Source organism: Camellia sinensis, chromosome 4 (assembly GCF_055761805.1).
Source record: "Camellia sinensis isolate YWXY chromosome 4, ASM5576180v1, whole genome shotgun sequence".
NCBI lineage: Eukaryota > Viridiplantae > Streptophyta > Magnoliopsida > Ericales > Theaceae > Camellia > Camellia sinensis.
In genome coordinates, this window is record NC_138964.1 from 143,155,271 (window position 1) to 143,169,447 (window position 14,177).

The following is a 14,177-nucleotide window of genomic DNA, read 5'->3' on the forward strand; positions in this document are numbered from 1 at the left end:
CGAATAGCTTTGATGGTGTTCTATGTTTGTAGGTCCTCAGTTCCTGAATAGTCCATTCTGTCGCAAAGCTCTAATCCACTTTCATCTAGTGCGGGATTCGATACGTACATTAAGCCTTACCTCCTAGAATAAACAATACAACATGCTCTCTAAGATTCTTATAGCAAACAAGAAGGCATAACTAATAAGTTGAGAATCAATATGTAAGAATCTTGTAGCAAATAAGAAGGCAGTACTCTACATGTAATAAACGAGCAATGGTAAAATAAGTTGATCCACTTTCATCTAGTGAGTATCTTAACCTGAAAAGAAAAGAGAAAAAATGTTTATCGATTTTGTCACAAATAGCAACAAGCAACAGCTTTTTAGAGATAATTACACGATTCGGTTCGGTTTAAATTTAGAATCGTAAATCTAAATCTAGAACTAAACTACTGACATCGATTCTCTAATTTTTCAAATCAAAACCGAACCACAAATTAAAAAATTGGTCTGAATTGATTCGGTTTGCAATTTTTTCAATTTTCTTCGTGAACCCTGCCATAAGCATTAAACTAGTATTATTCTCAGAGCCCACATGAATGGGCAACAATATCCAGCCCCAGTCACAGCTTTCCTAGAAAAATAACATATGGGCTCTCACAATATTGAGGGCCATTTCAATTGATCGGCCCAGCCCAGGAAAAAAGAATCCAAAACAGTGGAGCAAAAAGCTAACTCAACCACGGTTGAAATAATCTAACTATAGTTAAGTCCTGCCTAAAACGACAGTGGAGCAAAAGGGAAGGATCGGTCAAACCAAGGGCCAAGAAATTGACACGTGGACGGTCACAATTCTCCTCAACCGACTCACGCTATGTTATGTCAATATTAGGTTGAGATTACGATTAGGGTTTCCTTACAGATCTCATTCATCCTTCGATTCTCTTCTTCTCTCTGCGATCTCTCTGCAAATCTCTATCTCTCTCTCTCTCTGAACTCTGATTGGATCTTCTGTGTTCGATCATGGAGATGGAACGTGTGATCGAGTTTCCACACACGCACATGGATCGTCGTCCCAGAAAGAGACCGCGTTTGGGTTGGGACGTTGCTCCTCAGGCCCTTAAGGTATCAGATCTGTTCCCTAGATCTCTGATTTCATAATTTTTTTCCTCTTTTTTTGTTTCTATTTTGCTAGATCTGGTCGAAATTAGATACGTGGTAGATCAGGTATGAGAAAAGGTTTATGCTTTTATGTTTGATCGATTTTTATTGGCTAATTCGTTGTAGTTTCTTATAGATCTGTAAATTTCATGGTAGATCTAGTTTGGAAAAAGGTTTTTTTATTTATTTATGTATGATAGATTTTTATTGGGTAATTCGTCGCAGTTTTTTTTTTTTTTTTTCTGTGATCAGATCTGCAAATTTCAAATACCTCTTTTAAATATCTGTGAAAAAGTTTTGCTTAGATCGTGATTTGTTGACAATATTATTCTTATTTGACCACTAATTTTATGATTCCATAGTTTTAAAGTGCGTTCAAGATTTTTTGCTGTGGTTTGAGGTGATTTTGCTTAAAAATTTCGGTTTTTTGGTGGGCCTAATCTAATATATTTACTAAACTTTCCCTTCATCATAAGATGGGTTGTTTTGGATCTGTTCTATTTAGATGATACATGAATGTTTCACTATATTTTCTTATGAGAATATCTAGTATTGGGTGAAAATCCCTTTATATCAAACCCTATATTTTGATGTAGATGTTGTTGATTTGTACTAATTTTTTTAGGTTTAGTAGTTTTCCCCCCTTATTCATCCATTCAATAGTCATGTCATTAAACAAAATTTATATCTTGAAATTTTTTGTGGAGCTATATTGGAAATAGAGAAATGTAATCATCGGAAACAAAAAAATTATGCTTGTTTGATTTGTTACCGGAGGAGGGTAACCTTTGCGGCTAAAATCACAGTATCAAAATTAGGATAGTAGGATGGCATTTGAATCTGTAAATTTGTAAGCTTGATGTGTTCCTCTTTCTTTTCTTTTTTTTAAATAATTGATTTGATTAGCTAATGATGATATAGAATAGAATTATTTCTTATTTTTTGGTTTTGTTGAAACTTATATTGTTTTTTTATTTTTATGTGATGAAGTTTCATTGGTTATTATTTTGATATGATTCTGATGATTAGTGAAGTGTGTCGTAAAGGCTCTAATCCATCAAGAGGTAAAACAAAATTATTTTATATTGAGTGGAACATGAATGAATACCTGTGTGTAGGCTCAGCTAGGAATGTTTTGTGCACAAGAGGTTGGGAATGTGACAAGCTTTGCAACTTCAAGGGCACCCTCAGACCATACTAGTTCCTCTTTGTTTGTTAAGGGAGTGGCTCGAAATGGTTCTCCCCCATGGCGAGAAGATGATAAAGATGGACATTACATATTTGCGCTTGGCGAAAATTTAACTTCTCGCTGTAACTACACTACCATCACCAAAGATATTTTCATTTTTCAATTCACTTGATCGTTTTGTGAACTTTTTGAAGTAACTAAAATGAACATGCACCACCATTGCTTTTTTTTTTTTTTCATTGATGTGGTGGTGCTATCATTAAATAGGGCTTTTGCCTTATAAAGTTTTTATGCAAGTGACTGAAAGTCATAAGTTGGCTTTCTGATGTGACCTATTGAAATCCTTTTAATAGCAACTTTTGCATTTGATTATAGCTCTACTTTTAAGGATATATGTATAATTTTTTAATTAAACAAATCGAAGGCATTATTTTTGTCTCAAAACTCATACTAAGCAGGTTGTTTGATGTGTCTAATATTGTTATATTAATTTTTCTTCATTAGATTCTTATTTGTTTCTGATTGTACTTGTGTTGCTTTGTTGTTTGGGTGCAGATAAGATCCACAGCAAGATGGGCGAAGGTATTTCTTAATAAACATATTTCTATTATACTATTTCTGAAGTTTAATTTCAGGCTCATCTCATGTCTTGTTTTTGTTGATCTATATTTTATATAGGCACCTTTGGCCAGGTCTTGGAATGTTGGGACAGAGAAAGGAAGGAAATGGTTGCCATTAAAATTGTTCGTGGTATTAAGAAATATCGTGAAGCAGCTATGATAGAAGTTGAAGTATTGCAACAGCTTGGGAAACATGATAAGGATGGCAACCGGTGAGTTTTATTTCATTAGTTTAATGTGTTTCAATCTCTCACTGCTATTCCTCATGCTTTGGTGGGATTTTGTAAATTTTGTGTCAGTGGTTAAATGGGTTTATTCCTTGCAGTTGTGTGCAAATAAGGAACTGGTTTGACTATCGTAACCATATCTGTATTGTAAGTATATAATCGATTTGGTGGGTTAAATTCCCCAATTTCAAGAATGTTTTGGGGTTAAGACTTGTGGATGGATTCAAATGGCTTTAACAGGTGTTTGAGAAGCTTGGACCAAGCTTATACGAATTTCTACGGAAAAACAATTATCGCTCATTTCCAATTGATCTTGTCCGTGAGATTGGCAGACAACTGTTGGAATGTGTAGCATGTGTGTAGTAATTACTTGGACCAGTTTCTTTAAATTCATCATATTATTTTTATCCATTTTCTGTTTTTACTAGGTTTGGTTGGTGATAGATGAAAGCTAAACATTAATTCACTTCAATTTTATTTTTAAGCTGCAAATTCTTTTACACAGTTCTGCTAAAGATTTTTATATTTCGTTAGCTTCCTCATCACTTGCATTAATATTTGGCTTTATTTCTCAAATTTGCAGTTATGCATGATTTGCATCTTATTCATACGGATTTGAAGCCTGAGAATATTCTTCTAGTGTCTTCAGAACATGTTAAAGTTCCAGATTACAAGGTAATGTATTATTAGGTGGTTATTTGAATCTTTCTTCTTCTTGTCTATGTATATTGTACGCTAAGAAGCACGGATACGGATACGGGATACGGGTATGATACGATACGGATACGGCGATACGGCAAAATTCGAAAAAGTAGGATACGGATACGGCGGGGATACGTTCATAAAAAATATTTTTTTTCACAATTTTTAGTAATGTAGCATACACAAAAATAAAACTTCAACAATTTTTAGTAAACAAATAAAACAAAACATTAATGTAGCATCACCCATAACAAACATAATGCATCATCCATAACAAAAAATTCATCAATTCAATTAAATTTCAACAATTTTAACAATATAACATCACCCATAACAACCATAATGCAATTCAATCCCAAATTAAGGGGGAAAAAATTTACAAAGTTCATTTATTTATCAATAAGTTTATTTATGTATTTATTAATAAGTGTTTTTTACCTTATTTGATTTATTAATAAGTTTACAAAGTTTATAATTTTATAAGTTGACAAATTTTATTTTTAATCAGTTTATTTATTTATTTATTTACTAATAAATTTTTTTACCTTATTTTATTTATTTATTTATTAATAAGTTTATTTATTTATTTGTTTTATTTATTTTTTTTACCTTATTTGTTTATTTATTTATTTTTTTTATTTATTTTATTTATTTAAACCGAATAATATATATAAGTTTTTTTTTTTAATTTTAAAATCTTATTTGACTTGCAAATCTCAGAGTATACATTCAACAATTAAAAAAAATTAAAAAAAAATAAAATAATGACAGATGAGATGAGATCGAGTTGAGAGGGGAGAGGGAATGAGATCGAGTCGCGATCTCCAACCAGACAGACAGATCGAGCTCGAGAGAGAGAGAGTTCGTGAGATCGCGACTCGAGAGGGGGGAGGGGATGAGAGGGAGACAGAGGGAGCGAAAGGGAGAGAGAGAGGGACGAACCTCAAAGCCGATCGTGGAGCTCCTGTCTGATCGACGATCGGCGACTGCTGTCCGAGACGACGACGAACTCCGAACTCCTCCTCCTTCGCGGCTGCTGTTTGACCCAGGTAAGAGAGAGTTTGGTTCTTGTGTTTGGTTCGACCTTGGTTTGACCTAGCTGTACGAAGAACTCTATATTTTGTGTTTCATTTTATATTTTTTTCATATTTTACAATTTGACCCCAATTTAAAGTTTTTAAATTATTTTTTTGCCCCGCCGTATCCATACCGTATCTTGACCGTATCCTTACCGTATCCTCGCGTATCCGAGCCGTATCCGAAATTCAAAAATTAAAAAAAAAATTGGATACTCCATTTCCCGTATCTGATACGTATCCCGCCGTATCGGGCGCGTATCCGTATCCGATACGCGTACGGGGGCTATTTCGGAGTATCCGTGCTTCATAGATTGTACATGATGTATAGTGGACTTTCTAATGTTAACTTGTGTTGAGACCTTATCTTGTATGCTATGTGAACAGGGTTCCTCACGATCGCCAAAGGATGGTTCTTACTTCAAAAAAGTGCCAAAATCAAGTGCCATCAAGGTAATTGATTTTGGCAGCACAACTTATGATCGGCAAGATCAGAGCTACATTGTATCAACTCGACATTATCGGGCACCAGAAGTAATTCTGGGTATGCTATTTTCAACTGTTATGGCTTCTCTTTCACGTTTTTCTGATTTACCTTTAAGACTGGAAGATATCCGATTAGTAAAATTTTTTTATGATTGTCCAGGGCTTGGGTGGAGTTATCCTTGCGATGTTTGGAGTGTTGGTTGCATCTTAGTGGAGTTGTGCTCAGTATGTTTTGATGATGCTTGTACTAGTACTTTGGTAGCCATAAATGATTTTTAGAGCATGTTTTATTAACATTAAATTCTTTGAATGATTTTTAGAGCATGTTTTATTAACATTAAATTCTTTGGGCAGGGAGAAGCATTGTTTCAAACCCACGAGAATTTGGAACACCTTGCCATGATGGAAAGGGTACTTGGTCCTCTTCCCCAGCACATGCTAAAGAGAGCAGAGTGAGTTGATTTTAAGAACCTTGTTGCTTTTTAGTTTTCTTTTCGAGTCACAGCCGTTTCATTTTGTTGATCAATGTTCTAATATGTACAACCTTGTAATCATTTAGTCGTCATGCGGACAAGTATGTCAGAAGGGGGAGATTAGATTGGCCAGAAGGTGCCACCTCAAGAGAAAGCATCAAGTCCGTTCTAAAGCTTCTACGCCTTCAGGTTTGTACATAATTTTACAAAGTCAGATCACTTTATTTTTTCGAGTTACAGATTGTTGTTAAACCTTTTTGGTTTGTGCCATGGCAGAACCTAATTATGCAGCATGTAGACCATTCAGCAGGGGATCTGATACATCTCTTGCAAGGGTGTCTGAGGTATGATCCGTTAGAGAGGTTTACTGCACGGGAGGCCCTAAGGCATCCTTTCTTTACGAGAGACCATCTAAGGAGGACATAGGTGTTGTGTTGGTAGAGAGAGCTTTGAGCTTGCAAAATGGAGTCTCAGCTGTTGCAAACGCTGGTTGGGAAAATGATGAGCATTGTTCTACTCAATTCGTCTCATCTTTGTTGCAAAGAATGTATAGTAGTTTGGTGGGATTAATTTAACCTCCCATCCCAATCAAGTTGCCCCCCACATAGATTTAGGGTCTATTAGTTTGTAAATACCTTTGGTCAAAAATGAATCTTTTGTTGATTGGAACCCATATCTGAGTTTTTTCAGAATCTGATTATTTGTTATGCAATTTGGTTTTTGGCGTTGGTTAAAAAAAGGAAGTGGTCGGTTTAATTTTTAAATTAACTTTTGGATTGAAGAATCAAAAAATAATTTTGGTTCGTCATTTTTTAAAGAAGTTTTCAAAGTTATTTTTTTCTTTCCTTTCTCCTTATTTCTCTCTTTTTTTTTTTATACACATCAATCAATTTTTTTTTTCTCCTCATTTTTTCACATTTTAAAAATCAATTAATTAATTTTTCTTACATTTGTTCAATTATATAAAAAAAGTATAAATTATTTTGAATTGTTCTTTTAAAATTCTTAATTAATTAAGTTTTTATTATTTTTAAATATTTATCTTTGAGAATATAATTTAATTTTTTAAAAAAGTACAATTCAAGGTTTTGGTTGTATTTTTTAAATATGATTTGAGAATAAAGTTATATTTTGAGTTTGTGAGTTTTGGAATTATAATTGGAGTGTAAAAAATTTGTTTGATTATAAGTTTTGAATAAAGTATTGAATTGAGTATTGAATTGAATTTTGAATATTTGATGTGATCTGTGAAATAAGAAAATTTGTTTAGTCATGAGTTTTGAAAAGATTTTTTAAAACTTAATTTAAAAAGTTATAATTCATAACTAAAAAATTAACTTAAATTTCTACTAAAATTTTTGATCTAACACATAATTAAATTCTTTTTAAAATTCAATTTAAAAAATTAATTATTAGAAGATAACATTAAAAAATTATTAATTGAAAATAATTTGAAAAGTTAACTCATAACCACACATACAATTCAAAATTTTATTAAAATTTTTATTCAAAATTCATAATCAAAATCTTTTTAACATTCAAATAAAAAAATAATTTTTATATTTAACAAATATAAAAAATAAATATAATTTTTTTTTCCTAAATAACATGTGGTGATTGGTAATTGCCAGTATATATATATATATATTACATTTTTCGGTCAATCGGTCGGACAGTTGGGGACGTCCGGATAGACTTAAAATACAAAAATATTTTACTTTTTAAAATGGAGAATACGAAAAAGAGAAAGTAACCAAACGTGAAAGAGAACTATATTTTAAGATATATGGTGAAATTATATTTTGAAAGCTCTATTCATACACAGAATACAAATGAAAAGACAACACATTTCTCTGCAACACCTCTTACCTTTCTAGCAAAAAGTGGATCTATTTGCATATTCCTCTTTGGAGATAACAACATGAAAAGTTAGCTTGGTACGACTTGTCTCAGAAAAAATATGTAAATAAAGTTGAGTTGAGAGATCTTGAGGGTCTTTTATTATTATTTATATATTTACAGTTCCTAAAATAAATATTTTTCTCACTAGGTACATTAATGCTAAATATTAATCCAAGTAGCTGTTAAACTCTGATTCCATTAATGCAAATCCTTCTAATGTCTTTGATTTTGACTTTTGTAATGATTTGATCCAATTAAAAATGTCTGTTGATTTTTTTGGTCGAAACCATGCATGTGAGCTTTACTTCTAATGGTAAAATTGTAAATTTATTTTTTAAAATTCAGTGAGTTAATTCATTCAAAAGGCAAACTCTGGGGGACGTATTTTTGAGGTCATGTCACGTGATCGAGGTGTGGTCGATGTGTTGGTCAATGTGTCATGTAGACGAGTCAGATTGTCGATATGATTGTGGTATTACCCAGATATAGTGTGGTAATACCAAAATCTGAGATATTTAGATAGATAATAAGAGTCCTAGATAAATGAGGCGTTTAGTTCGAATAGGGATGATGCTCTTGTGGAGTTCATCCATATCTAATTAAGAGTCCAAGATAAACGTTGTGCTTGAGTCCTATGAAATGAGACTTCTAGGGGATGAGGGCACTGTTTGCTATAAAAGTAAGGCACCTCGTGGGTCTAAGGTATGTTTTTACTTGTGCACTGAATACTTGATTTGATATCTTTGAGAGACAAATGACTAATTTGATTGGCGGAGTGTCCCTGGGTGAACGAGCTACTGTAGTATTCTTGTCTTCTTGTTGGCATGTGTTTGGTTTAATCTATTCTTTCGCGTACTCTCCAGCTAAGTTCCCAGTTTGGTTGTGAGGTTGGAAATCAGCACCCACAATTTGGCACTATCTGTGGGAACTTAGTAGGAATATATGGCCAACACCGGACAAGAGGTGAGAGTCGGGGACGACATGCATAATGAGGAACAGGAGTACGTAGATCCCAACACTGGAGTGGGAAACAATGACGAAGAAGTGCAAGAAGCAAATCTTGAGGCCAACAACATTGTAAGGGGTCGTAATGGCCCACGAAAAGGCAATCGGGAAGAATACTATAACGAAAGTGACTGCTAGGTATGGAAAGAAAGATGCCAGAGAAGAGACAATAAGTTGAAGGACATGGTAAACAAGTTGAAGGATCTGCAAATCATGGTGAACTTTATGATGCAGAGTAAGGTGATGCAGTTGAAATTGCCTTTACCGGAAACGCCGACCCTAGTAGCAAACACCAACACCCAGAAAGAAGGACTGGTTACAGTGCCAACAATCCCTCAACATGAGAAGAGACCAGGGACTTCACAACGGCGATCCCAGAATGCCGGACAGATAGAGTCCCGGCAGGAGGAGTCCCAAACAACCCTGAGGACTAAGGAAACCTAGGTCAGGGGATCTCGACAGGTCCACGAGCAAGGCCTCTACTTTGACGACATGGCAGACGCAGAGAATTCCAAAAAGATGCATCCCAACATAGAAAGCAGTGCTCCAAAGAGGCTGAAGTCGATCGATAGCCGAGCTCCTATACGGTCAAAGGAAGACTTGCGAGACTACCTCCAGCGAAAGAGGCAGGACGCCGAGATCACATCCAATGCACAGTTGAAGACACCATTCTCGGTGGAGTTAGATGCGTTTGAAGTGTGTAGACACCCCATTTTTTACGGCCCTTACAACTTGGACACCATCGCTTGCACACCCGATGATGAGTCTATACACTTGTCAAGTGCTCGAAGTCCTCAGTGGAATGCCACAGCTCTGAACCTTTCAAACCTTATACCCCTATTGCCTTGTTTTTTAGCCAAACCCAATGTTTTTCAAGCCTACAACCCTTGGTGGCCTACTGGCCACCCTTATGGGCTTCCAGCCATCACTCTTGGTTGCTGGCCACTTATGTTTATATTGCCTGTCAGCCACCAGTGATGGCCGGTCGGCCAGCCACCAGTGTCTTTTACAGATATTTTGTGACAGTTGTGCCAACTATTTGCACAAATGCTTGCATCTGCTCTCACGTGTAGGGCTGGATGTTCTTGAGGGAAATTCATGTTTTCTATATATAGGAGGGCTCTCTCTCATGTTTTAAGGTTAAAAAAAAATTTGGAGCAAATTTTTTTTCTCTCTTTACAATTCTCTCTATCTCTCTAGCAAATTTCTGCACTTTAGCCTACATATCCTTCATCTTTGCCTATAGACCCTTAACCAAATGTCACGACCCACTCCCCGTACCCAAGGGTTAATTTCAGGACTATTTTTAGACTGTTTTAGCACTAGTTTTTATTGATAGTTGCATTTGAGCTTTGTTTTGCATGCTTATAGTGTAATTGTCCTCAGGAGTTTGGTGTTCTAGGCCTTAGACATCATCTTGTTTGAGTTGATTGCATTTATTTATGGCTTTCCATACTTGTGATCACTCTTAATCATCTCTGCAACCTCTCTTCTTTCTTGGCTTTTGTTTTACTTTGAAAGTGGTTTCAAACAACTTGTTTGTTTAAGTATGAGATTGAGATGTCATGCTTAATGATTTAATCCCTTTGGGAATTCATTACCAATGGTATGATGTCTTTTTCATGCCTAAAACAACACTTGGTTTGAGTCCTCTTTCCATTAGAGGACTTTAAACTCACCTTTGGACCCAATGAATTAAAGGATGGTTGGTAATTTAAAATGAAGTAATTAAAATAGGACTAAAAGGATGCAAGATAATAATTTGGTTTTGTGTTCATCGGACGTTAATTGAACACATAGAAGCTTGAGGCATTTCATACTCATTAGTGATGAAATGATTCAAGTTTCCAAGGTCACCATTTCCCTTGATCAATTCATGAAAGGAAGGAGGTTAGAGTCTTATTTTGTTGCATTTATTGAATTTGCACACTTTGGTTCATAAGCCATCATGCAATGAAATTGCTTGAGTTGATGGCTTGTGGACTAAGTTTCGTCTCTCCTTTGATCTGTTCATGATAAGGAGAGGTGAATTGTGCAAACATACCCTTGAGAATACCCTATGCATGCTCTGTTTGTTCTCTGTTGCAGCAAGTTGAACCCTGCAACAGTGGCCGGCAGGCCACTTTCCTTAGCCAGCCGGCCACCAATGCAAAATTCAGTAGTGTGTTTTTGAACAGAGCAGAGCTATTTTGGAAGTGGACAAAGGTGTAAGTGTTCTATTGTGCAACAGAGACCTTCTAAAAGCAAAACAGTGGCTTTTCGGGTGGAAACCGAGCACGTGCATGAGCATTCCTCGCATACCGAGCATGTTTAAGTTTAAATATTTATTGTAATTAATTAGTTGTAGCGAGTTAATTTTGTAAAGTGTTGTAATTAATTAGTTAGTTAACTAGTTGCTTGATTTCGTCTTGTAATTATTTTAGTTAACTAGAATAGTTAATTCATTTGTTATTGTAATAATTAGTTAAGTAGTTTAGCTAATTTAATTTATTTTGTAAAATTAGCTTAGCGTAGCTAGTTAGCCAGTTAGTTTATTCGGACTCTCCTTCGTGAGGGTATAATCTTGTAATATTGTGTATGTCTTCTAATCCCATGTATTTCTCCATTTTATTTACTAGCTTAGGTTGGTTAGTTTAGAGATATCATGTTTTGTTTAGCATACTTCATGTTTGCATCCATTTGTATTGCATATACCGAGGCTGGGTTCATCATTCTAACTTGCATTGTTAGTTTAAATACTTTTTTGAATACATGCTTAGACCGCATGCTATTTAATTGATTCGTATGCCATATTAGTAGCCGAGCCTAGTATTTGCATATCGCATGTGTTGCATTAGTCATATTGCCTAGTTAGGGTCATGCATTTTTCTAACTCTTTTGTTTATTATTGGCTTGGAGTACTAGGTGAGCCTTTAATCACTTTAGCATAATCGCATGCATGTGATTGTTTGCCATGTTTAGCATGCTTGCCATGAGGTTAATTGCTTAAGTGCTATAACTGCTTGAATACCTGTGGATGAAGGTTAGTTGCTTGAGTTGGAATAATTTGAGTAATATTCATATGCGATCACTTTTTCAAGTAGTACATATTTTGAAACAAATTTGCAAACAAACATGAATCAAGTGTTCCAATTCTTGCAAGTTAGTCTATACTTATGTGTATGCGCATCACATAGTAATGTTATCCTAAGAAATGGGACAAGAACATATAATGTAAATAAAATTCATATCATGATTAGTAGAGGCCGATCTTTGATCGGGCGAGCGGGGGTGCTCAATTCATGACCTTCCCCTCTCGTACTTAAGTTCCCGAGCCGAGACAATCTTGGTGATGATGGACACGTGGCCTTTGGCACGAGCCATGGGTTTCCTAAATTTTCCGAAAAAATATTTAGGTAGCGACTCTGTATCTGGCAAAGCAATCTATTTTTGACATTTTTTATTCAAAATCAATTTTTCAAAGATTTGTCGGATTAGGACTCTTTGGTGATTATCTATTTCACATTTTACTTGTGGAATCAGATTCAGAACCGCGGGAGTTCGATACTATAGGGCTTATTCGTCTTCCAGAAAGGGGTGCGAAAAAGTCAACCTACAAGGAGCCAAAGAGATTCAGCATACCGAGATTCCAGATCTACGATGGTAAGTCCGACCTGAGCTTCTATGTTGGTCTATACCTGAATGCGATGGCTTTGTAGAGTGGGAATAAACAGTTACTATGCAAGATGTTCCCATCAACATTTGGGGAAATAGCGTCAGACTGGTTCCACAAATTACCGTAGGGATGTGTGAAGAGTTGGGAAGACCTGACCGAGATGTTTGTGACTAGGTTTGTTACAAACAAATTATAGTCATTAAGGGTAAACTCCTTATTGGTTTTGAAGATAAGCGATGGTGAAGGCTTAGGCCTTAGGGCTGACACCAAGAGGTACTACGAGGTTTATAATTGGATCCCAACTTGTAACCAGGAACTTGCGGTCGTGTCTTTTAAGATTGTCTGCTCCGGCAATCCCTTGCAAGGACCATCTCGAAGAACATAGAGGATCTCATAACAAGGATTGAGAAATATGCAAGGGCAGAGGAAGACAGGAAAGTGAAAAAAACAGGTGTAGTAAAGCATGAGAGAAGAAACGGCTCACCGAAGCGTAGCCGAGAAAATAATGGTGCCGACAAGCCAGAACCAGGATTGAAGGCTATGCAAGCCGTGAGCACTATTTTCAAGATCCCCATTTATAGGGTCTTAGAAATCAACCCTACTTTAGGCCACTGCAGAAGACCTTAGGGGAGTACATGGGCAGAAACCCCGGGAAGAATTGTGCCTACCATGATGAGAATAGGCACATGACTCAAGGGTACAGAGCCCTGAAACAACACCTAAAAGTTCTGGTCAGACAGGGACACTTGAGAGACTTGATAGACGAAGTGAAGACATGAGAGGAATATGCGAAGTTGACCCAGGCGCTTGGAACAGCACCTTCACCCCCGCCACCAAAGGCAGATGGACCAGGAGTTATTAACGTGATCTATACAAAAGTCAATGAGAACAAGATCCGAGGTGAGATGTAAAAGGCAAGGCGTTTGCAGCATGTCTACCAAGTCCAGTAGAAAAAACGTCGAGTGGAAGGACTTCGGGGGCTGATGATCTCGTTCACAGAAGAAAACCTAGATATGGTACAATATCCGCATAATGATGCTCTTATAGTAACACTGAAGTTTGGAGAATGCTAGGTAAGGTGCATATTAATAAATTAAGGCAACTCTTGTGATCTCATGTATGTTAGATGTTACAAGAAACTCGGCCTTCACAAAGACGATTTGGAGCAGTTTGATAGCCCTATGGTTGGATTTAATGAACCCCGACGTGGCCATTGGGTACCACAAACCTGGAGGTTCAGGCTAGAACCAAGATGGTAACCACAGAGTTTACCGTGATAGACACTCCCTCCTTGTACAACATTATCTTGGGAAGACCTTGGTTACACGCTATGAGAGTTGTTCCCTCAACACTGCACCAATTACTGCGATTCCCAACCAAATTTGGGATTGAGGAGGTAAAAGGAAACCAAGTGCAAGCCAAAAATTGCTCCATAACTGCAATGAAGTACACTTACGCTGTTAGAGAAACGGAGATGGCAGAAGTTGAAGACGAAGACCAGGAGGTCTTGGACAATGTAGGCAAAGAGCCAGCCAACAAGAGCAAAAACCCTTGAAAAAGGTCCTGGTACAAGAAAGAGACGAAGAACGATTCTTCCTCCTCGAATTAGGCTTAGTTGAGGAAGAAAAAAGAAAATTGGAAACTTTCTTGAGAAAGAAGATAGAGGTGTTCGCTTGGACACCCTACGAGATGTCAATGA

At 36.2% G+C, this 14,177-nt stretch overlaps 1 protein-coding gene across 1 annotated transcript; it reads left to right on the forward strand.

Moving 5' to 3' along the window:
• The first annotated feature begins 791 nt into the window (after positions 1–791).
• Positions 792–6,364, forward strand: FC2 (LAMMER-type protein kinase AFC2). The gene is made up of 12 exons (XM_082866350.1): positions 792–1,107; positions 2,262–2,454; positions 2,888–2,914; positions 3,011–3,164; positions 3,278–3,326; positions 3,420–3,534; positions 3,763–3,854; positions 5,345–5,501; positions 5,604–5,668; positions 5,798–5,895; positions 6,003–6,105; positions 6,193–6,364. Exons 1-12 carry the CDS (start codon positions 1,006–1,008, stop codon positions 6,340–6,342), a joined length of 1,305 nt encoding a protein of 434 aa, XP_082722476.1. The 5' UTR covers positions 792–1,005; the 3' UTR covers positions 6,343–6,364.
• Positions 6,365–14,177: the final 7,813 nt, after the last annotated feature.

What these genes read in the sequence shown, in the direction of transcription:
- FC2 (XM_082866350.1), top strand. Translation starts at nt 1,006, where the DNA reads ATGGAGATGGAACGTGTGATCGAGTTTCCACACACGCACATGGATCGT. An exon ending in ACTGTTGGAATGTGTAGCAT is followed by an intron (nt 3,535 to 3,762) that starts GTGTGTAGTAAT and finishes TCAAATTTGCAG; the next exon opens with TTATGCATGATTTGCATCTT. An exon ending in TCTTAGTGGAGTTGTGCTCA is followed by an intron (nt 5,669 to 5,797) that starts GTATGTTTTGAT and finishes TTCTTTGGGCAG; the next exon opens with GGAGAAGCATTGTTTCAAAC.